Source organism: Pleurodeles waltl, chromosome 1_2 (genome assembly GCF_031143425.1).
Source record: "Pleurodeles waltl isolate 20211129_DDA chromosome 1_2, aPleWal1.hap1.20221129, whole genome shotgun sequence".
Taxonomy (NCBI): Eukaryota; Metazoa; Chordata; class Amphibia; order Caudata; family Salamandridae; genus Pleurodeles; species Pleurodeles waltl.
Window position 1 is genome coordinate 1,220,445,686 of NC_090437.1, and position 23,953 is coordinate 1,220,469,638.

The 23,953-nt window shown below is 44.7% G+C and overlaps 1 protein-coding gene across 2 annotated transcripts in view; it reads right to left on the bottom strand.

Annotated features, from left to right (window-relative positions):
• Positions 1-23,953, bottom strand: part of MAEA (macrophage erythroblast attacher, E3 ubiquitin ligase) — a 228,082-nt gene that overhangs the window by 110,699 nt on the left and 93,430 nt on the right. For both annotated transcript variants that reach the window (XM_069204052.1, XM_069204043.1), the window contains exon 3: positions 16,186-16,389. In XM_069204052.1, the coding sequence (XP_069060153.1) occupies positions 16,186-16,389 (204 nt within the window). The remainder of the gene's footprint in view (positions 1-16,185; positions 16,390-23,953) is intronic.

Genomic DNA, 23,953 nt, shown 5'->3' on the forward strand with positions numbered 1-23,953 from the left:
GTACAACTACCACAAGATACAGTGACAACAGAAATGGTATCAAGGTTCCACAGGCCAGCTGCCCCAGTAAATGATGCAAGGATTCCAGCAACAGCAGCAATAGGGGGGAGATAGAGGTAGAGGAAATAAAACAAATATGACATGTTATCATTGCAACAGGAAAGGGTACTTAATAGCAGGTTGTCGTTTTAGAAAGGCACAACTGGGACAAGGAAGACATTTTTCCACTGCAGACAATGTTTCTCCTGTGCAACAGTACCAGCAACAGCCACAAGGTTTTGTGTACAATGCACCACAAATGGCTCCACAACAGCCAATCAGAATGATACAACCACAACAGAATTACCAGACAGGGATGTTAACATTCACCCCAGGGCAACAGTCGGCACCACAGTATAATCAGCAGACACCACAGCAAAGAGAACCTGTACCACAGCCAATGATGGGGGGGGGAGCACAATTTTTTAAGCAGGGATTAATCCATTCTTCACATCATGACAGTCTGCACCTGAGAAGCCTGTTGTGCCCTGTGATAGCAAAAACATTGAATTACAAAAAAGAGCCTATGGCATCCATTAGTATATTGCGAAGCAAATATACATTCTTGATTGATACATGGGCAACCAAAGCGTGCATTAGACATGGAGGTTTACCACTGTCAAATAAAACAATGGCAGCACAAGGGTTCTCAGGTGAAATAACAACAGTACCATACACCTGTGAGATTCCAGTTCAGGTAGGAGATACTGTAATTTCAGGGTCAGTGCTATATGCACCCCAAGCTCCTACAAATGTATTGGGAAGAAATTTGTTACAAAAACTGAAGATGTCCATTACATTAAGCGATGATGGGACAATGCTTTGTTCCACACCAGGGATATCATCCATGTATATGGTCTTATGAACCGACCCAGACAATAAAGAAGTACAAATGAGAGGCGTGCCCCTAAATGTAACCCAGCTACAGAAAGGCATAATTAAATTCATAATGACAGAACCAACCTTGCAGGGCAAGTGGATAGAGAGACCACCTAAATTGCAGTTTAGACAAGAATTTTCAGACCCGGAGACAGAAGAAATATTAGTGCTATCCCTAAACAGTATCAGGTTAACAAAAACATTTGGGATTCTAGAAGCAGAAGACCACAAGCGAAATATGTGGGCAACAGTGATAGTCACAATTCCAGGAGTCAAGGGTTCTGAAATTTCAGATAAAGACCTGCTAAAAGAAAAAGCACAGGATACTAGGACAGTGTTTCACAAAGCAGCAGAGACTGAAAGAAGAGTAGAAGTGTGCCCACCACGTATATCCAGGAAAACAATAGGGTAACCTGGTCAATTACTTGCACAGTACCTCCACAGCTATGGTGTAAAGAAATGGCTCCCTGTTGCAGTTACCCATCACTTTTTGCCTGATACTGATGCTGACTTGACTGAGAAGTGTGCTGGGACCCTGCTAACCAGGCCCCAGCACCAGTGTTCTTTCACCTAAAATGTACTTTTGATTCCACAATTGGCACACCCTGGCATCCAGGTAGGTCCCTTGTAACTGGTACCCCCGGTAAAGGGCCCTGATGCCAGGGAAGGTCTCTAAGGGCTGCAGCATATCTTATGCCACCCTGGGGACCCCTCACTCAGCACAGACACACTGCTTGCCAGCTTGTGTGTGCTGATGAGAACAAAACGAGTAAGTCGACATGGCACTCCCCTCAGGGTGCCATGCCAACCTCACACTGCCTATGCAGTATAGATAAGTCACCCCTCTAGTAGGCCTTACAGCCCTAAGGCAGGGTGCACTATACCATAGGTGAGGGCACCAGTGCATGAGCACTATGCCCCTACAGTGTCTAAGCAAAACCTTAGACATTGTAAGTGCAGGGTAGCCATAAGAGTATATGGTCTGGGAGTCTGTCAAAAATGAACTCCACAGCTCCATAATGGCTACACTGAATACTGGGAAGTTTGGTATCAAACTTCTCAGAATAATAAACCTACACTGATGCCAGTGTTGGATTTATTAAAAAATGCACACAGAGGGCATCTTAGAGATACCCCCTGTATTTTACCCAATTGTTCAGTGCAGGACTGACTGGTCTGTGCCAGCCTGCTGCTGAGAGACGAGTGTCTGACCTCATGCGGTGAGAGCCTTTGTGCTCTCTGAGGACAGAAACAAAGCCTGCTCTGGGTGGAGGTGCTTCACACCTCCCCCCTGCAGGAACTGTAACACCTAGCAGTGAGCTTCAAAGGCTCAAGCTTCGTGTTACAATGCCCCAGGGCACTCCAGCTAGTGGAGATGCCCGCCCCCTGGACACAGCCCCCACTTTTGGTGGCAAGTCCAGGAGAAATAATGAGAATAACAAGGAGGAGTCACTGGCCAGTCAGGACAGCCCCTAAGGTGTCCTGAGCTGAGGTGACTCTGACTTTTAGAAATCCTCCATCTTGTAGAAGGAGGATTCCCCCAATAGGGATAGGAATGTGACCCCCTCCCATTGGGAGGAGGCACAAAGAGGGTGTACCCACCCTCAGGGCTAGTAGCCATTGGCTACTAACCCCCCAGACCTAAACACGCCCTTAAATTTAGTATTTAAGGGCTCCCCTGAACCTAAGAATTTAGATTCCTGAAACTACAAGAAGAAGAAGACTGCTGAGCTGAAAAACCCCTGCAGAGGAAGAACAGAAGACACCAACTGCTTTGGCCCCAGTCCTACCGGCCTGTCTCCTACCTTCCAAAGAACCCTGCTCCTGCGACACTTTCCAAGGGACCAGCGACCTCTGAATCCTCTGAGGACTGCCCTGCTTCAAGAAAGACAAGAAACTCCCGAGGACAGCGGCACTGCTCCAAAAGAACTGCAACTTTGTTTCAAGGAGCAGACTTAAAGACCCCTGCAACTCCCCGCAAGAAGCGTGAGACTTGCAACACTGCACCCGGCGACCCCGACTCGACTGGTGGAGAACCAACACCTCAGGGAGGACCCTCCGGCGACTCCGAGACCGTGAGTAACCAAAGTTGTCCCCCCTGAGCCCCCACAGCGACGCCTGCAGAGGGAATTCCGAGGCTCCCCCTGACCGCGACTGCCTGAACTCCATTTCCCGACGGCTGGAAAAGACCCTGCACCCGCAGCCCCCAGCACCTAAAGGAACGGAACTCCTGTGCAGGAGTGACCCCCAGGAGGCCCTCTCCCTTGCCCAGGTGGTGGCTACCCCGAGGAGCCCCGCCCTTGCCTGCGACGCTGAAGAGATCCCTTGATCTCTCATTGAAAACCATTGTAAACCCGACGCGTGTTTGCGCACTGCACCCGGCCGCCCCCGCGCTGCTGAGGGTGTACTTTTTGTGCTGACTTGTGTCCCCCCCGGTGCCCTACAAAACCCCCCTGGTCTGCCCTCCGAAGACGCGGGTACTTACCTGCTGGCAGACCGGAACCGGGGCACCCCCTTCTCTCCATTGAAGCCTATGTGTTTTGGGCACCTCTTTGACCTCTGCACCTGACCGGCCCTGAGCTGCTGGTGTGGTAACTTTGGGGTTGCTCTGAACCCCCAACGGTGGGCTACCTTGGACCCAAACCTGAGACTTGTAAGTGATTTACTTACCTGACAAAACTAACAATAACTTACCTCCCCCAGGAACTGTGAAAATTGCACTGTGTCCACTTTTAAAACAGCTTATTGTGTTTTATGTAAAAAGTATACATGCTAATGTAATGATTCAAAGTTCCTAAAGTACTTACCTGCAATACCTTTCAAATGAGATATTACATGTAGAATTTGAACCTGTGGTTCTTAAAATAAACTAAGAAGAGATATTTTTCTATAACAAAACCTATTGGCTGGATTTCTCTCTGAGTGTGTGTTCCTCATTTATTGCCTGTGTGTATGTACAACAAATGCTTAACACTACTCCTTTGATAAGCCTACTGCTCGACCACACTACCACAAAATAGAGCATTAGTATTATCTCTTTTTGCCACTATCTTACCTCTAAGGGGAACCCTTGGACTCTGTGCATACTATTCCTTACTTTGAAATAGTGCATACAGAGCCAACTTCCTACATATGGTCACAAGATTCAAACGATGTTGGATTAATACTGAGCGCTGAACCTTTTAAGATAACACTAAAGGAAAATGCACTATTACCTACAGTTAGACAGCACCCTATTTCACGTGAAGCAAATGAAGGAATAGCAATTACCATGCAAGCCTTAATGATGCAGGGAGTTTTAAACCCCTCACCCTCACCATGCAAAACTCCGATTTTTCCACTGTGCAAATCGCAGGGAAATAATTGAAGGATGGAACAGGATTTTCGCCCCTTGAATGCTATTGTGATAGAGTTTCCTGTAGAACCCGACCTCTCAGTGATATTAACCAATATCCCAAACACAGCAAAGTGGTTCACAGTGATTGATTTAAAGAATGCATTTTATGGTGTACCTTTACACCGAGAGAGTCATTATTTGACAGCATTTACATTATTTGGAATTGAATATTTGTATTCTCACTTGCCTCAAGGGTATTGTGACTCACCCTCAGTTTTTAACAGAGCTTTAAGGAATGATTTGATGAATTTTCAAAGTGAAAGTACAGTGTTACAATATGTGGATGATTTGCTGATTTGCGGTGGCACTAAGACAAAGTCTGAAGAGGACACTCTGGAATTACTGTTAGCATACAAAGGTTACAAAGTTGAAAAACAGAAACTGCAAATTGATTAACAGCAAGTACAAAACCTAGGACAGGTAGTGTCTGCTGAGGGCGGTCGCATTACTCAAAACAGAGTGGAAGTGGTTAAAAATCAATCACTACCCTAGACAGTGAAGGCATTACAGAATTGTTTAGGGTTATGCAACTTTGTGAGACAGTGGATTTTTGATTACAGCTCTAAGACTGCACCCTTGTACCAGATGATCAAGGGCACACCTTCAGAGACCATGACACTGCACTGGACACCACCACTGCAACAAATATTCCAAGAATTAAAGAACTGCATAGCCACCGCCCCAATGTTAGCAACACCGGATTATAACAGAGTTTTTTCTGTTCTCCCATACTAATGGAGATACGATGACAGCAGTACTAACACAAAAGTATCCTATTCAGAGGAAAATTAGATAAGATAACGAAAGGACAGTTTCCATGCGAACAAGGACTTGCTGCTGCAGCATTCGGGGTGAAAAAGCATCTATGACAACAGCAGGGAGTCCCACAACACTATACGTAGAACATGCCCGTTTTGCAGTTCTGCAAAAAGTACCTTAGCTACACAGAGCATCTGGATATGACGTAATACTTTCTAATGCCGCTATTAAAATTGGCCGTATTCACACAGTGAACCCAGCTCAATTTCTAGTGGAACCATTGACAGAAGTTGAGCATGATTGTGCAACACATCAGGAAGACACAGAAATATACGCTTCAGAATTACCCTTACCACACAGCAGAATGTTATATATTGATGGTTCGTCCCTAATAGATCAGCAAACAGGGATAGGGCACACAGGTGTGGCAGTAGTAGAACAGACAGGAGTTCCATGAATGTCATATATTCAGTATTACAGTGTATACCACTGCCATCACATTTTTCAGCACAAGCTGCAGAATTGAAAGCTCTGATACAGGGCTTATAGATAGTGCATCCAAATTATGTTACTGTTTATTCTGATTCGGCATATGTCACTTCAACTGTATACTCAGGTCTCAGCAAATGGGAGAGACGGAGTTTCAAGAAAAGTGATGGTACGCCTGTAGCACATGGTCTCCTCCTACAGGAACCGATTTCAGAATTAAAGAAAGGGGGGACAAAAGCAATAGTGAAATGTCAAGCACATACTGGTTTGTTAGATACCATTTCCCAAGATAATGGCATAGCAGACATAGCAGTTAAAGAAGCAGAACAGACTTATGTCCTCTAGCACATGTACTGTGACAGTAGGGCACTTTGAAAACACTGACTTATCTTATCTCACATTAGCAGCACATCATTTACAGGATATACAGGGAACAGCTCCCATGGAAGAGAAAGAAGTTTGGGAAAATAGACTATGTATGGTTTCAAGTGATTTTCTTTATCGACATACAGACACAGGAAAGCTAGTAATGCCACAGAGGTTGTTGCACTTAGCACTGACTCAATTACATTTGCAATCACATGTACCAAAAAAAAACTATTGGATATACTTTCAGCAGATTGGTTTGTCCCAGATCTTCCTAAGTTAATAGACATATTTTTACATCGGTGTCTCATTTGCAAACAGTTTGGTACCACAAGACCATCATCCTCCATTCCAAGGCCCGAAGGACCTTTTCAAGAGTTACACATAGATTATGACGACATGATTCACAGATGTCATAACATGAGATATTTGATGGTAGTTGTCTGTCCGTTCTCTAGATGTAAAGAGCTGGGACCTTGCCACAGCCAAGAAGCAAAAAGTGCATCCACATTTTTAGTTAAAGAAGTTATCCCAAGATATGGAATTCAAAAAGGGATTCTCTCTGATAATGGGAAACATTTTGTCAACAAAATATTTGAGCACATTACCAAATTATTAGGCATACAACACTCTTTAGTATCAGCCGATCACCCACAAAGTATAGAAATTGTTGAGCGCCTTAATGGTGCTCTGAAGGATAAAGTATCTACATTATCAGTCACCCTTAATGCAAATTGGAATTATTGTTGCCATTAGCTCCATTTGCCCTAAGGAATGCTCCCTCTTCGGACTATCATTTGACACCGCATCAAATAGTCACACGCAGGTTAATGCCCATGGGCTATGTGTCCCATAGAAAAAATACTGATGCACATAAAACAACTGATTTAGTATGGCAAGTGATGTCAGTATATATGAGTGCATTAACACATGCTGTGCAAGTTTTCTCAAAGCAGGTTCAGCTGCAACAAGTGAGCTCCACTGCCCCACCAGTGGTACCACAGAAGAACAGCTATCTCGGATGCCAGGTCTTCATGAAGAACTTTGTGCGCCAGTGGAACGATCCACATTTTCTTGGCCCTAACAAAGTGATTCAAGTAACACTAACAGCAGTAAAGGTTGAGTAACTGAAGCACTGGATTCACTTATCAGATGTACGACTTACCCAATACCACAGCCTTTCTCCTCAGGAGTAAGGTGAGGGGGACTGAGAGACTGAGCAGATGTTGGACTGCATTTATTCTTTGTTGCTCTTTGTTTTTGTTTGTGATGCTGTCTCATACTCATAAAGGGTGAGAGCCCGCTAGGTAGTCATTTTCAGATGTTGCTGACCCCCTCCTTACGAGATAAGGGTCTGCCAGGTAACAACGCAATTTTAACACCACAAGCACCTATGGATTATAGACATGTATCTGCCCGATCACCTTAGCAAAAAAGACAACTTACTGACCACTCACTACACCCATTGTGGATGAGGAAAACTTGGTTTAGAAGTTTACACAATACTGTCAGGGAACACTCAGATAAGACATGTTTTGTTTGCTCATTAATACCACATGCAGCAGATAGTACTGAAATAAAGAGAGTGAAGGAGAGAACAGACCCTACATGTCTTTTAGCATTAATGTCCTGCTCCTTTAGGAGGCCGAAAACAGTATTCTAAATATTATTTCAGGGCAGTAAAGATGAATACCACAGCAGTATTAGAAAGAAGAGCGGAGCGACATTGTACCAATGGGAGTAAAATAGATGTGAATAGCACAGCAAAAGAATGTGAAAAATGGCCTACCCTTAGCTTTAATTGAGCAGCATGTGAGAATAGGCAGTGGGTTTTCAATACTAGAGCTATTTGTCCGTCCAAAGTGTTAAAGGAAGTAGCTTTCAATGCTACAGATAACAGGGAAACAAAAACAGGATGCAGTCCCATATGGGACCAGGAAATAACAAGTATGACATATTTTGACCCAATACCTGCACCAATACATATTTTTCCAGCCTTGAGTTATACTATATGTTTTAGGTAATGGGACACAACTGGTAGGTAAGAACAAAAAGTGTCAAATTACATTAGATCTTCAAAGCCTACAAGAAGGAACATCAGAATTAATGGATACGTACTGGGCATGTGGTACACAAGCACATTATCAACTGCCCAAAAGTTGGCAGGGTATTTGTTCCTTTGTTATGCCAATGCCACAGTTATGCACACGCTAGTGGTGCCATTACATGAAAATGTCAAAGTGGAAGACATTTATGCACATGAACAAGAGAGAAAGCATGCCCTAACACACAGGTGGAAGAGGAGCATCCGTCAACAATTTGCTCTGGACATAAAACGTGTGCCAGAACAGTTTCTACTATTGTCCGAACGTGAGGTTTGGGGTGCGAGTATGTCCCCCGGAGGACGGATTCCAGTGTTCCAAGCAGTTGCTAATGTCAGATGGCTGCAGCAAACGAGATACGAAATTATGTTATTAGTGAATGGCACAGATGATGGTTTTAATTATATCAAAGAAGAATCAAGAGCAATGAGAATAATGGTGATGCAGCATTGTGTTGTACTGGATTTACTAACGGCCATGGAAGGAGGAGTGTGTGCCAAGATTGGCTCCTCCTACTGTATGTACATTCCAGGAAATGAGGACAACGGTACCCTATCCAAAGCAGAGCTAGCTTTGCACACTAAGAGAAAACATGGCAATGAAACAAATCAAACCTACGGATTGGTATTCAGGGTGGTTCCCATGGTTACCATCCTGGATGTGAAGGTTATTTAAAGCCCTCCTGCCCATCATAATAGTACTACTGCTATGTTGCTGTTGCTTCCAAATAATACTACAATGCTGCCAGAGAGAGATGGCAAGCATGGGCAGAATAGGAATTAATTTGGGTAGAACAAAAATTAGGCTACTGGACAATTGGGGACAGCCACAAGATCACCAGCATCAAATAGATGTCAATCAATTGACAAGAGGGGGGAAATGTGGAAATGGAAACGTCTACAATAACTCCATCTTGTGAACAGAGTCCACCTTGTACAAAAATATACATGAGGCAGAAATAGACTCACCAGTAAAATATGTGCTGAAACTAGAGTTTCAGTACATGTGCTAGTCACATACTCCATCTTGTACACAAAACATATACATGAGAATAGACACACCAGTAAAATGTGCTGGAACCGAAGTTTCAGTACATCATGTGATAGTCACAGGGTGAGGGCCTTGACTTTTGGTACAAAGAACACAAACTGGTCGAAGAAATAACCTACTGACCTTTGTACTCAGCTGGGCATATATGGCCTAGAGGGAAGTTAATGATTAGCCCAGGCATGAATAACTGACACTCTCAGTACAAACAGGATGGTGTGACTTTGATGATCAGCAGATGTGCTTGTAGCGAGCAATGGAATGTGGCAGGGAGCAAACCATGCAAATCATTGTGTTTGAAATCTTTATAAGTTATGTGCAGTCAGATATGCCTTGAGACTTGAACAGAAAGTGACCACAGCACTCAAATAGCGTACAACTTGGAAGAATATAGGTAAATGCTCAAATGTAGCACTTCAGTAAGTAGATCATTCAGAGTTCTTCTTTATGTTCCAGTAGGTCTTTTATTCTGATTGTTATACGCGAATCCCAAAGTATGGTCATACAGGCACAGCCAACACGTGTTTCGTCACAAATGTGACTTCATCAAGGCTGTAAAGATACATACAGTAACGGGTTTGAGAGATGTACATGTGTACTGGAACATAGATGTTTTGAGAGAGCTAATATACATGTATGGACATGGCAAACCGAATTAGTGTACAAACGTGATGTAACAAAAAATACAAACATGGTTGTGTAATTTGTGTCCATATTATAAACAGAACGTGGAGCCCAATGAAGGCACTTGTAAGTAATAAGAATAACTCAACTCCAAATGTTCGTTTACAGGTAAACTGTGCATAACTTTTCATTCAAACATAGTCCCAATGTTAAGTGGCTAATAATTATATAATCAAGCAACTAAGATGAGATCAGTAACAATGTGCAAAAGACATGGTATAAACGCCTACATGAAAGGCAGTGCGGGGAAGCAGTACCTTCTCGAAGCAAGTGAAGGAGGTACCTGAGGAAAGTGAGAAAAGTCGAGAGACAAGGAAAGTGGAGGCGGAAAAAAGAAGAAACAAAAAAAAAAAAAGTGTACAAAGGGGTAAGTGACTAACCGGAAGAAGGGTTGAATATAGTGTAGAAAGTATGTGGGGATTGGGACTACCTGTGTATAAAAAGATGTAGTCCGTATCCTTCCGTTGGTCCGTTGGTTGTAGAACGTATTATCGGAGGTGGAGTCATCTACAGAAGTTAGGTGTGTAAGGCCTAAATATTTCAAGAGATGGAGTGGAACCTGGTAAGTCCTGTGAAAAGTTAAAGGTAAGTATGTAGAGGTTGCTACACAGAAGAGTACTGAGGTCTGAGCAACTAGAGGCAGAAAACCTCTGGTGATTGTAAAAGGAACTGCCACAGGTATAGTATATATACGGGAGATGGAACAACGAGGAGTAGTTAAGCTGTAGCGCGATTAAAGTATTGTGCCTTGAGACTTGGGGAATGTGTCTTTGCATGCAATACTTCAGCAGGGTTACCGGCCATAAATAAAAGTGATCCTAAGAAACCATGATGGAAGACTGAAGTGATTTTTGATGGGCAGAGGGAAATAAAAGTACGCATTTTGACATTCCTGCTCCAAGATCAGCGTTTTGACTCGCCATGAAGTAGCACAAAGGGTTAATATGCCTGCGCACAGAAACGTCTAAGGGCATATCACAGATCTGTATTTTAGGTGGATAACTGAGTGGATAACCGCTTATGTCACAGAGATTCTTTTATTACTGCAGTTCATAAGCTACAAACAGAACACTGACTGTTACAAACTGTCAAAGAACTGCATGCAAACTCCAGGAAATAGGCTAGAAAGTTATGTGTTTTTTCTCCAATCTTTCATTATCTATTCCTAATGTTGCTCAAAAAGGGTTTGTTTGGGTATATATACTTTCTTATTAGTAAAGCCAGCCTTTACTGCCGTTTAAAAAAAAATTAAACGTATGTGAGAGAGGGGCTGTGGAGACCTGAGGGATACTTTTGCCCGGTGATAGTGAGGGAATTAAGGAGGCGGTGGTCGTGGGAGAGAGGGGAGGACGCCAAAAATGATTGTTGCACTGAGCACCACCAGCAATAGTCGGACCTGTCCAACTGTCCCAGCCCCCTGCAGAAATGGCCAATGGAAAGACTGGCCCCGCCCACAACTTCTCCCAAAAAACTTCTGTTAAAGGAGGCAAAACCCCAACCTCCACACGACATTTGCTAATACGAGCCTACCCAGCTAAATCTAGACGGCGAGCCCTTGTTATTCTCAATATATTTCTCCTGCAGTGCGTCATTTCTCAGCCACGCAGGTCACTCGGTTAAGTTTGATTTATCAAAATTGGATGGCACTGTTGATGTACGACATCGAAATGTGATTACAATATGTAATGTTGCTGAACATAAAAATACCAAGTCGCCATTAGCAAACACCTCTGGCGGAAGATTGGAGCTGGATTTAAATTTGCAAAGAAAATGAGGCATTCCTGATGCTGGTGTTTCCTTCCAAGGTCACCGTAGAATCAAAATAAGATCATTACTCAGTCTAACAAGCTAATACTGATGAGCCTCATTTAAAGGTCATTATATCAAAATCATTTTTGAAGGTGTTGTTTTTTATTCCTGTGGCCAAACTTTGTTTATCACCTAATTAGGAGGCAGGAAACCATTAACAAATGATCCGAAGAGGCAGCGTTGAGCACGCCATGTTTGTCAGCAGCCTGTATTTTAATCTGCAAAGAAATCAGTACAAGTCACTTTCCCTTTTCTATTAACATTTGACAGCTCGCGACAAGCTAACCCGCTGCCGGTTTGCACGTAGCTGAAAGTTAATAAAAACGCATTATCATTTTGGCTCCTTATAAAGCCTGCTGCATTCAGTCTTTTAGACTGGTGCGTTGATGAAGACAGTTAGTTGTCAAATTGTTCCGGTTCCACAAGCAAGGAATAAACTGTAACCTCAGAGGAGGACGATTCTCACATGTTGGCAGGAGACTACGTCTCCACTCATGGGCGTTCCCTCAAAAAGGCATTCAGGGAGATGTAGTCCGAATTTGTTTTTGATGACACTACTATGTCATCCTGGATTTAGGAAACAAGCAGACAAATCCACTGGGGTCGTAGAGGGGTCGACTGGTGCCCCAGTGTCTGTATGCAGCAAAAGTAAGCAATAACACTGATGTGGGATAAAACGAAGCCCGGTTTCATCGTATTTAGTGATGGATGGATGGAAGAAAGGGCGGGGGATGGGAGACTGTGGATGGCCTGCATAGCTTTCCTCGGGAAGTTGACATGGCACATGTACCTTAGAGATTTGAGAAGCATGAGGCAGACGCTTACAAACTCACCAGCACCATCACACCAGGCACTGTACTGAGGGCAGGGAGCATTAGGCACTGTACTCTGGGGGCACGGAGCTCCTTTCCGCAGCTGGGCAGAGCCCGGCAGTACAGCTCGGTGCCTATGGGAACAAGGGTTGCCAAAATATTAATTTATTTGTAAATGGCGGGTTGAGTACCACCCTCCACTCATTTGGATGTAGGCGAGTCTGTGTCCAGCAGAATAGCACAATAAAAAAAAATATATCCGGAAATGAAACTAATTTGACAAATGCTCTTTGGAAAACAATACTGTGATTGCATTAATATAGTGCTTACTAACCCCGACAAGGCGTTGAAGCGCTTAACTGAATCGTCCCCGGGAGCAGTGCTTAATTTGTAAATAAAAACGAGGCGTTGCCCAAAGCCCTCCTCTTAAACACGCGGCCGCTGCAACTAAATATGGGAACACGGAATACTGAGGCAGCGTAATCCTGAAACCATCTCGGGCCTCTTCAATCTATTTAAAGCTACTCCCTGGCCCCTCAGCTCACTCTTGCAGCTTTCTCCCATGGTGAGCTTTTTCGTTTTAGTCTTCCTCAGTCTTTCCCATATGGGTCTTTTGCTCGCAGCAAATGCTTGATGCACAAGAATAAACGCCGGCCCTCAAAAATAAGTGCCGATGCTCAGCACCGGAAACAACGAGCACAAATTAAGCACTGCCCGGGAGTACAAAAAATGTCAGCATCGAATTTTGCACTGCTAATGCATTTTGGTATTTAAAACGGGACCATTGATGACTGAGCGCCCTCTAACTCTAGTCCAGTTCAGTGTTACTCACGTGTACAAAGTCTGCGCCTGTGCAAGGAAAAATGGGCATTCACTCATTTGCATGCAACACAGCCCGATGCAAAAAAGGCATGACTGTACGCAGGAAAGACATTACGATGGAAATGTATGAAAAAACATCCTGTACACCTGTGACAAAATACTTATAGATCCGGGCAAAAACATTCCTGTATATCCCTGACAAAAGACCTGTACATTCGAGAAAAAGTCCTCTACATCCGGGGCTGTATGCACCATCATGACCCTTCAATGGCTCCTCAGGGGTAAAAGGTCACCTGTATAGAAACACGGGGGGTGGATGACTTCAGTTGTGTTTTTTTGTTCATACAGTGCTTACTTTTTTGATTTCTTAACCTGTTATTAAAGAAAAAACACGAAATCGAACCACGAATTGCCCTTGAACGTTCATTTGCTTTGCTTTGCTGTCATTATAACATATTGCTGGATATGCAGCTTAATTTAAAATGACAAAGTAAAGAAGCGCCTGCATATGCTTTTTAAAAGACGCAAAAAAGAAAATTCTTGTCCCATGCCAAAGGTATCGGCTGGACAATTTTTGGTTATAACTGCCTTTTATGTTCACTGGTTGCAATGGCATTTCATCTTCTGATTCCTCTCAGTAAGTCTTCCTTCTTGGGGCATGACCCGTTGACCCTACTCCCAGTCTTCCGACTGTTCCAGCCCCACATGGTATATTATTTCTAGGGCAGCTGACTGCAATAAACAAAGTCTCCCTAATACAGAGCACGCTCCCCAACACAAAGCAAGGCCTATCAGCTTTGCTAAGGCTTGATTAAATGGGATGCAGTCACGGTGTGTGGGGGCACTGTGCACCCCAGGGGTAGCCGGCTCCTGGTGATATGTGCACCTGGCAAGCAAGGGAGGTGAGAAGGCCCAGCCAGTAAACCAAAGGCACATGACCAGAGGGGGCATTTAAAGGGCACTGAATGTCCACTCGTGCCACAGCACATCAACTGAAGGAACCAACGTCAACTATGATAAAGAACAAAGGGACATATGTATGACCATATTTTCCCATGGACACAGAACGGGCAAAACCCTTTGATACATCTGGCCCAAAATAACTTAATATTGCTGACCCACAAAGAGGCTTTGTAATTCATAAACCCAGACTGGACTTCAGGAGCTCCAGAAAAGACATGGAGGATAGGTAGGTCCACAGAAGCACTAGACTGGCAGAAGACATCAAAGCGACAGACTGGGGGTGGCAGAGTCAGGAGCAGGTAGAGGGTAGCCTGGAACCGACGTCCCCTCCACATCCCATCAACACACCTCCCGAGCACTCCTGAAGTAGTGTTAGTAATTGTATACCTCAGGATAACAAAAGGAATAACAGCCATCTACATTGGAGGGAATCAAGCCAGGTGATGGACCTGAGATGATAACAGCCCCCGTGGTTGCAAACTACACCGCCTAACCAGTTTAACCATCACCCTTCCACACAGAGAAACTGGGCAGCTTACCAAATTGGGATACACAAGCCAGTTTTAATTTCAATCGGTTAGTATTTTCAGTGAGCACTACATAACTATTTTGTGTATTTCATATACAGCACGACCGGGAAATGAAGTCACAAAGCCATCCTAGAAGGAGTTAAACTCAGAGACTCGCACTACCCAGCTGGGTTGCATTATCCCAATTCTCAAATCAAGAACGGGTTAGTTCGGATTATACTTCTCGCGGGGCGTAACTCGGGATACTAGCAGTCCACACCCCGTGTCGTCAACGAGCAGATATGGGCTCGCTCTTATTCCACAAGAGGTTTTCAAGCAGCGTCCACGAGGATGTGCAGTGCGGTGTGCCACGGAACTGGCAGCTGGAATGTTTCTGCTCGGAGTTTCCAAACCACCCACATCCTGTTTGCATGAGGATCATAAGAATTTTAGGAATTTTAATTGAAACCAGAAGGTCGTTTGTTCATTGCGCTGTGGAGATTCCCATCCGATGAGGGTGTTCACCTGCTACAGCTCCCGGGTGGTACAAAGCCAGGACTGCTCGGGGTACGTCATCAAGATGCTTCCGGAAGTTTAAACCTACACCCAGTATCATGGACGGCCCCTTCTCTCAAATTCTTATTAGGAAAATAGCTGCGAAATATCACAGTTGGTATTAACTTGATAAACAATATAAGCTCTGGCTCACTGCACTAAATGTCTGTAGGACAAAGCAAACGCTGCACTTAACAACTCCTGGGATGGGTGGCCGTGCGCTGTGGTTTCAGGCACAGGCCTAGAAGTCTGTCCTGCACAGAGAGCCTGCACGGCGCTGCTTAAGGCCATGCCCTGGGGTTTCCCCACCCCCCTCTTCCTTAAAAGCCAGCAAGACATTGCCTTGTATCCCGCCCTCCAATACGTGATGTGGATGTAGGAACTGGGGGGCTGCCAGAGACAGGGATTGTTGGATGGGAGGGCCGCTTAGGCGGAGACTTCCTCAACTGGGTTAGGTCCCCTTTAATGGTGGTACAGATTATATGAAAAACAGAGGTTCAGTGCTCAAACTGACGATGGTCATCACCTGCCAATGAGCCCATCTAATAAGGTTGTAGATGAACACATTCTTCAGTTCATTAAGTTAAAGACCATGTGCATTTTCGTGCAGCATCACGAGGAGAAAAGACAACTGGCTTCAGCAAAATCCACCCAAATCTCACAGACGAGTAGTGATCGATCTCTAATATCCAGCAGTCAATTAAACAGTTGTCCTTAAATCAGCATTCCTTCAAAATTCAGCTATGTTTAATTATCTCCGAGGCACACTCACAATCATTGGTCTATAAATAGAAGTACATTGAAAAGGCAGCAAATCCGGTGGTCAACACTACTAGCCAATAAAGGGAGCGTTTACAAATAATACCAACATTATTGCAGTTATAAAATACTAGTCTAACATCCAAGACAAGAATATAGTCGGATTGTCATAGTAATATGCCATCCTTGCCTACCTCAATGCCACTTTGCCTAGCTAGTTTTACAGCAGTGTTGTAATAGCCACAGCGCAGGAGGTGTTCCACCATCATGCGGTCCATGCGTTTCTTCTTCCACATATTTGCAGCTGCTGGCTGGTCACTGCTGTGCTCTTTAAGATGCTCAATCCGGCGCTTGCAAAGTTTGGCGCTTTCATCTTCAGCCTGAATCGATTCAACTGCCTTTTCAAGAGAAGTGAAAGAATATGTTTAGGGTGATCCACTATCTTCTAAGCAAGGCAACGCATATTCTAATTTGCAAAAGATGTTTAATGAACAAGTCACTTACCATCGGCAATGCTCTTTCTGGAGACCTAATTGAACCCAGATTCCTCATTTTTTAAAAATATTCCCCAGGCACCAGGCTGGATCCGGAAACTTTTCAGCAGTACTTCAGTATGCCATCAGGTGGCGCCGTGCGGCTCTGCACTGACACCTTTGCACTCCGGAAATGCCATGCAGAGTCCATATAGGCTCCACCCCTGTGTGCTGATGATGTCAGTTGCTGTCGAGGCTGTCCGCAACTCACAAATGCACAGCCCCAAGAGCAAATCGACCCGAGCAGTGTACAGATTCCTAGATTTGGGATCTTATTAATGAGCAGAGTTCAATCACACAACAGAAAGGGTTAGAGGGTCAGTGAGGAATCTGCAGCTACATAGAAGCTCTACCATAAAGAGCGTTACGGAAGGTAAGTAACGCCCTTCTGATAGTGAGTTCTAGATGCCAATTCCTCACTTGCTTAACAGATACAAAGAAGTACCTCTTGGAGGTGGGGCTGTGATAGGCTCAAATCAGAAAGTCCTGCAGGACTGAACGGGAAAACTGCCTCTCTCAGCGAACCTGGCTATCCAGACAATTGTGGCTTGTGAACGTGTGGAGGAACACCCATGTAGCTACCAGGCATTTCTCCAGTACAGGGACTGTGTCTGCTAACGCAGTGGGAGTAGCTTTGGGACTGGTAGAATGAGCACTCAGTCCTTCCAGAGGCTGCTTTTTAGCCAGTGCGTAGCAGATCTTAATGCACAACACAATCCAGTGGGAGCTGGTCCCCTTCTTCACAGCCTTGCCTTTTTTGTGCCAGTGAACCCCACAAAGAGCTGGTCATCCAACCGGTGTCCTTTGGTACGATCTATATAGATAATCAGTGCCCTCTTAGGGTGCAAGCAATGGAGCCTCTCATTCTACTTTAAGAGGAGAGGAGCACAGAATGCCGGCAGAGTGATGGTTTGGGCGACGTGGAATGGTGTAACAACTTCAGGGAGAAAGGAGTCTGCAGAATCAGTTCATCTGGGAAGGTCGTGGTGTATGGTGGATTATCACAAAAAGCCTTACGCTCACTGACATGCAATGCTGAGGTGATGGCAATATGGAACCTCGTTTTGATAGTAAGGAGCCGTAGGTGACAACTGTGAAGGGTCTTAAATGCACACATCAAATAATTAAGGACCAGATTTGAGGTCCCATGAGTGTATCAGAAAAGGAGAAGGGGAGAACATATGTTGGCGCTCTTTCAAAAATCTCATCACTAATGGTGACAAACAAGAAGGGCTGATCTGGCAACTGCAAGAAGGTTGAAAGGGCAAAAAATAGCGTTTAACCATGCCCAATGCAAAGCCTTGCAGGGCAAGAGACAAAATAATAGATCATCAGAGAACTTGGCCTGTAGAGCCTGGCCCGTGTGCCTCACCAAACCACAAATTTGTCCCAACGCTAGGCATATACAGTTTTCATTGAGGAAGGCTTGGGTGCCAAAATGGCATCAACCACCTCCAGAGGAAGGTTGAAAGTGGTCAGCTATCACTACTAAACCTCCAAGCATGAAGGTGGAGATTGCGAAGGCCTGGGTGCAGAGTCCTGCCTGTTACTGCAATAGCAGGTCTTCCCAGAAGGGCAGCCTGACCAGAGGACAGATGCTCAAACCTAGAAATACTGGCTACTATACTCTCTATACCCAATGTGGAGACATTAGGATGACTTGGGCTCAGTTAGTCATGGTCTTCTTGAGAACTCAGAATAGGAGTGGTATCGGTGGAAAGACATAAAGGAGTCCTGAGTTCCTCCCAAGGCGGAACATGTCTCAGAGCAAGATACGCCTTGGAAACTCCAACATGCAGAAGTGCTGACATTGCGCATTCTCAGTGGTGGTGAACAGATCCAGCCAAGGTTCTCCACATTTGTGGAAGAGACATTGCCCCACCTCTGGGTGCAACCAGTATTTGTGATCTGCTAGGCGTCAGCAGCTAAGCTCATCCACCCTGGCATTCAAAGATCCAACCAAGCTTTCGCTATCAGAAAAATTCTCTGGCGGTCCAACCATGTCCAGAGGCACAAGGCCTCCAGGCACAGGTTCCATGACCCCCTCCCCTCCTTGTTTGTTGCAGTACCACATGGCAGTGGTGTTGTCCATGACCATCTGCACCAGTCTGCACCAGGTGGAGGGCAGGAAGGCTTTCAATGCCACATGGATGGCATTCAGGTCCAACAGGCTGGTATAGAGCTGGGTCTCTGCCGGAGACCAGAGGTTACTGATAACCACCTTTCTTAAGTGGCTTCCTAACCTAGAAGTGATGCATCAGTTACTACTGTCAGCTCACTGTGGTGAAGTGAGTGGGGTCTGTCGCTGACTCAATGTGATCCAGCACTGCAGATCTTATGCAGTCTTTTCTGAAATCTAAATGTGGTCTAAAGGGTCCCCTTGATGTTGGGTCCACTATGACTTCAACTCCCACTGCATAACCCTCATATGCCATCTGGCATGCTCGACCAGCAGGATGCAAGAGGCCATTAGTCCCAGTAGCCTCAAAGTTGACCTCACTGAAATCCAGGTTCGAGGCTGAAAGATCAGAGTCATAGCCTAAATGTCCTGGACTCTTCCGGAGGAAAAAGCACAAAACTGAACCACATCTAGAATGGTTATGATGAAGGGCAGTGTCTGAGAAGGAGTCAGGTGTGACTTTGGCACATTGATAGTGAACCCCAAAGAGGACAAGAGGTTTGCATATCCCAGAAGGGGTTGACAACTGCCTGGGGCAAGCCTGCCTTCAACAGTTAGTATGAGGTGGAGTAAGACTGGCATCCTGAACTTTGAAGGTGAGCTTCCACCAGTGCCTTCACTTTTGTGAACACCCTAGAGGCACTGGTGAGATCAAAGGGGAGCACCGCAAACCGAAAAGGCTCCTGTCCCACCACAAACCTCAGGTAGTGCCGCTGAGCCAGCCAGAAGGATATATGGAAATAGCCACCCGGCAGCTCAGACTCCACCATCCAGTTAATAGGAATGAGAGCAGACAACACCTGAGCTAAAGTGAGCATTTTGAATTTCTCCTTCTTGAGGAAGACATTGAGAGGGTGCAGGTCTAAAACAGTCTGCAGGCCGCCATCTTCTGCACCAGAAAGTAGCAGAAATAAGAATCACAACCTACTTCTGATGTAGTTACCCTCTAAATAGCCCTTCGGCAAGAATGGTTTGCACTTCCTGCAGCAAAATGGAGAGACAGTCCTTAGTCAGTCGCTGGAGAGATGGTGGAAGGTGCAGCGGGCATGAAAAGAAGTGTAAAGAGTAAACCCTGCGGGCAATCTGTAGAACCCACCTTTCCAAAGTTACTGCCTGCCAACTCAAGTAGAATCAGTGGATTCTGTCTCCCACTGGATGGCTGTGCTCCTGTAAGGGCATGTTAAGGGGTTTGGTCAGGTGAGGCTGCAGGGGGAGTGGAAGAAAATGCAGACCATTGACATTGGCCATAGGGTGGGCAGGTACCTCTGCTTCAAAACAAAACTGCAGGGTTCCCTGAGGAGGCTGGACAGGCTGGTGGCATGGGGCACCTCTGCCAAAGCCGCAAAAGGAGTGGTGGAACTGTTGCAGCAGGTGAGGGGGGGAGGGGGCAAAAGGCCCAGAGAGTGAGAGGAAGCCCTTCTCTCCTTAAAGCGCTCTAATGCGGAACTAGCCTTGTCCTCGAGGAGTCCCATCGAAGGGCAGGTCCATCAGGGAGGACTGGAAATTACCTGAGAATCCAATCAATGGCAGCCATGCATGGCAGTGAATGGCTACACTGGGGCCTATTGCCCACCTAATGGAATTGGTGATGTCCAATCCACAACGAATCGTAAACTTGACCACATTGCGACCATTTTGAATCACTTGAGCAAGAACAGGTCAGGCACACCTGGGAGGACTTAAGCCACTGAATACCAAGCGGCGTGGGAGTAGCGTGCCAACAAGCAGCTGGCATTAACATAGTGGAGGGCCAGACTGGTGGAGGAAAATCATGTCTGCCTAATGTTTACACTTGAATTCCCTGTGAGGGTGAGTGATAGGAAATGTACTGGGATTAGATCGGCATGTGGAAGCTTGCACGACTAGGCTCTAGGACGAAGGGTGCTGCAAGAGTCATAATCACTGTCAGAGTCAGTTCTAAAAAGCGAATGCAGAGCATGTTGCCTCCCTCATGGAGGACTCAAATCAAGTGGTGGGGAAGAGGTGCCTCAAGCGTAATCGGACGCAACTTGGTGGAGGCCGGACCAACGTGGAACAGAACAATCAGGTCCTCCTCTACCTATAGTGTAGATAGTGTTGGCATCTGCGTCATAGTATCTGGGGCTAGAGCAGGTTCTGGAGTCAGAGGCAAGATGGGCTCAGAGGGTCCAACTGGCATGAGGGGGAACCTGCTGGTGGTACTCTAGATGGAAGGCCTCTCAGCTCCTAGGAGCCCAAAGACATGTCAGACGGAGCCCGTAAGGTTCCAGAGAGCAGAAGCATGGGTACGCAGAACTCTTGAATCTGACTTTGCATGGTCGTCAACCCCAGAAACTCGTGCTGTGTTGACACTAGTAGCAGGAGAGGTTCCGAAGTCAGCCGACTTGGGAGCAAGATTTAAATGAGTGGTGCTGCCCCTGCGCCTGCTCAGGTGACTGAGTGGTGCGAGAGAGCAGAATCTCGCTTAGAATTCTTATCCTCCTTTTTCAATTTGCATGAGAATTTGGAATGCGATGAAGACCAGCCTCTCAAACTCTGGGAGTGGGACTAGACTTTGGTCGTGAACTGTGACTTGGAGCAGCCCACACAAGGGCTCTTTTTGTGCTTGGTAACAAAGATTCGCCTCACAGTCTGACGGCCTGCGGATTCATCGACCCATAGTCACTCTAGGCCTTGGAGTCATGGCCCAACCTGAGACACCACAGACATACCTGGTGGGGACCTGTCACAGATATTTGTTTATGGAAGTCTATACAGGGCTTGAAACCTGTCATTTTAGGGGATGACATCTCTTGCCCACTGAAGGAATTTCGAGCTAAATGTCTGAGACAGAGAGCGCTTCAGATCCCCGTTTGTTCGTGTGGAAAGAAATCAACTGATGTGAACACCCAGGGGTGAGGCCAATATAGTCCTTGCATGTCATTTTTGGAGTGGAATGGCATCAGTGCTATTTGACCGTGCTGAAAAGTTTTCAGATCCAGGCTGATGCCTGGGGAATATTCAAAAGATGAGGACTGTCCAGTTATAAGCCTCTATCAGAAAGTATTATACAGTCTACTAAAAACAAATCTTACATTTCTATTCATGTCTTGCAATAATGCATCTCTGTTATTGTCTTGCTGGCATCTTTTTAAGCCTTTAGGACATACTGATGGAACATACTGATGGAAGTCTGTTGCTTAGAACTCCATATGATTTTAGTAGCAAATAAAGCTGTACTTATAGAGCTTTAAATTGTATGTTATTTAATAACTAAACATCTATGATGACAGAAATTTAGAATAAATAAACGCAATGTTGTGAACATCCCAGTTACCGGTAGGGTACACCCAGATAGAGACCCAAGAGGATATTGTGTTTCGCATCTCTTTCAAAGAACAGATGCACAAACAGGTGTCATTATTCAATCTTTACTATTAGGCACATAGAGGTGTCATTCACCCTGGACTCATCCAGATTCAATGTTATGCGTCAGACTACCTTGCCAGAGAAACAGTATATGCATGAGTCAACCCTCAGCCCAGCCACTGAAAACAGACACAGCTGTTGTTTTTTTTTTTTTTTTTACAATAAAAGATTATTTATGATGTACGATCAGCAGATAAACCTTAGGTACCATAATGATGGAAATTATGGTGCCCTCAACAGTCACATAATAAGGTGACACATTAGAAAACCCAAAGCATTTTACATCACATATTCCTCCTACTAGTAACTAGTAAAGGATTAGTCTAACCCCCACCTATTGCATGTGTATGTGTGTGTATATATATATATATATATATATATAGAGAGAGATAGCTAGCTAGAGAGAGAGAGAGAGAGAGAGAGAGAGAGAGAGAGAGAGAGAGAGAGAGATTTGACCAGTCTCACTGGCTGAGTAATTAGTAATCTCTCGAACTATTTTATGCCAAGCAATGCAATTAACCCTGCATCAACCAGAAAGCTGTTGGGCAGCTGTCAGGTAATGGAGCTACAGAATGTCCCCCAAAGCAATCTGTCTACTCCTCTGAAATCCTAGGTTTCTCTATATCTTTCTCCCCAACAATTCCCCATGGAGAAGGTGCAGTGCAGCCTTTCGTATCTGCAATGTAAAGCACAAACAATGTCTCTTTTTGAGACTCAGTCGAAAGACGAGCAATAGTAACCAGTTAATCCTCCTTCCAAGTTTGCTCGGTGCAAGTCCAGATGACCTTGCAGTGTTAATCATTACGCATAGTTCTCTGGGCAGCAGAAGGGAAGATTTCTGCCATTTTTGTTACCATGACTAATATCAACTTACTGCTAAACTAACATGGCGATGATGCACACTGTTAGCTGGCATTACCCTTCAAAATATTAGTTTACTAGGCGTGAGCTTTACACAAACACTGCAAGGAGATAGCACCTCTCAAATAATTAGGCCTGGTTTGTATACAACATGTATTCATCATCAGAAGACCCTGCAATACACGTCAGAAACATGATGCAAATTAAAAAAATCTTTTTATAACTACATTTATGTCCAATTTATGCAGACTACATAAAAGTTCCATCGGTGAAGTAAAATGGAGATAAACCCCATGTAAAATTAATGTAAATCTATTTTTCATTACATCATCTCACTACGGGAGTTCATTACATGTGCATATAATAGATAATTTCATAAAGAATAAAAAAAACTATGGTCAAATTTAGATCTTAAAAATTGGAAATCTATGTTCTAGCTTTGCCATGCTTGTGTCCAAAAGTTCCCTGATTTGGACATTTCTGTCATTATGCCATAGCAATGTTAATTCTAAAGGAATGATTTTAATCAACAATGCGGATTCCACTCGCAAGTGTTTCACTAAAATGTCAAATCACTTTAAACACACACACCTGAGGAGGTACAATTTCTCTGCTCATTTTCCCACATTCACCAATCAAATTTATAGATTTCCCTATATTAGAAGGACCATTCATCACATTTGCCTATCTTGGCCCATGTGTTCAAACTAACATGGTGGCCAATGTGACTCGTAGATGGGTTGCTGACCTTTGTGCCTGAAGACCAGTATATAGCTCGAAATGTCAGCTACGCGAAGTGAACATTAGAAATATGTTCAATTCCTCTATCCCACCCATCCCTCCCCATCACATATTAGCTCTTGAAATTTGGTCTGATGCAACGCTACCTATACACCACACTTATGGCACCTCATGTCCCTGCTAAAATAAAATGTTCTCAACATACAGCTTTGTTGATTCTTGTAGTATATATACTTCACTTTATGCACATATAGTGATGCA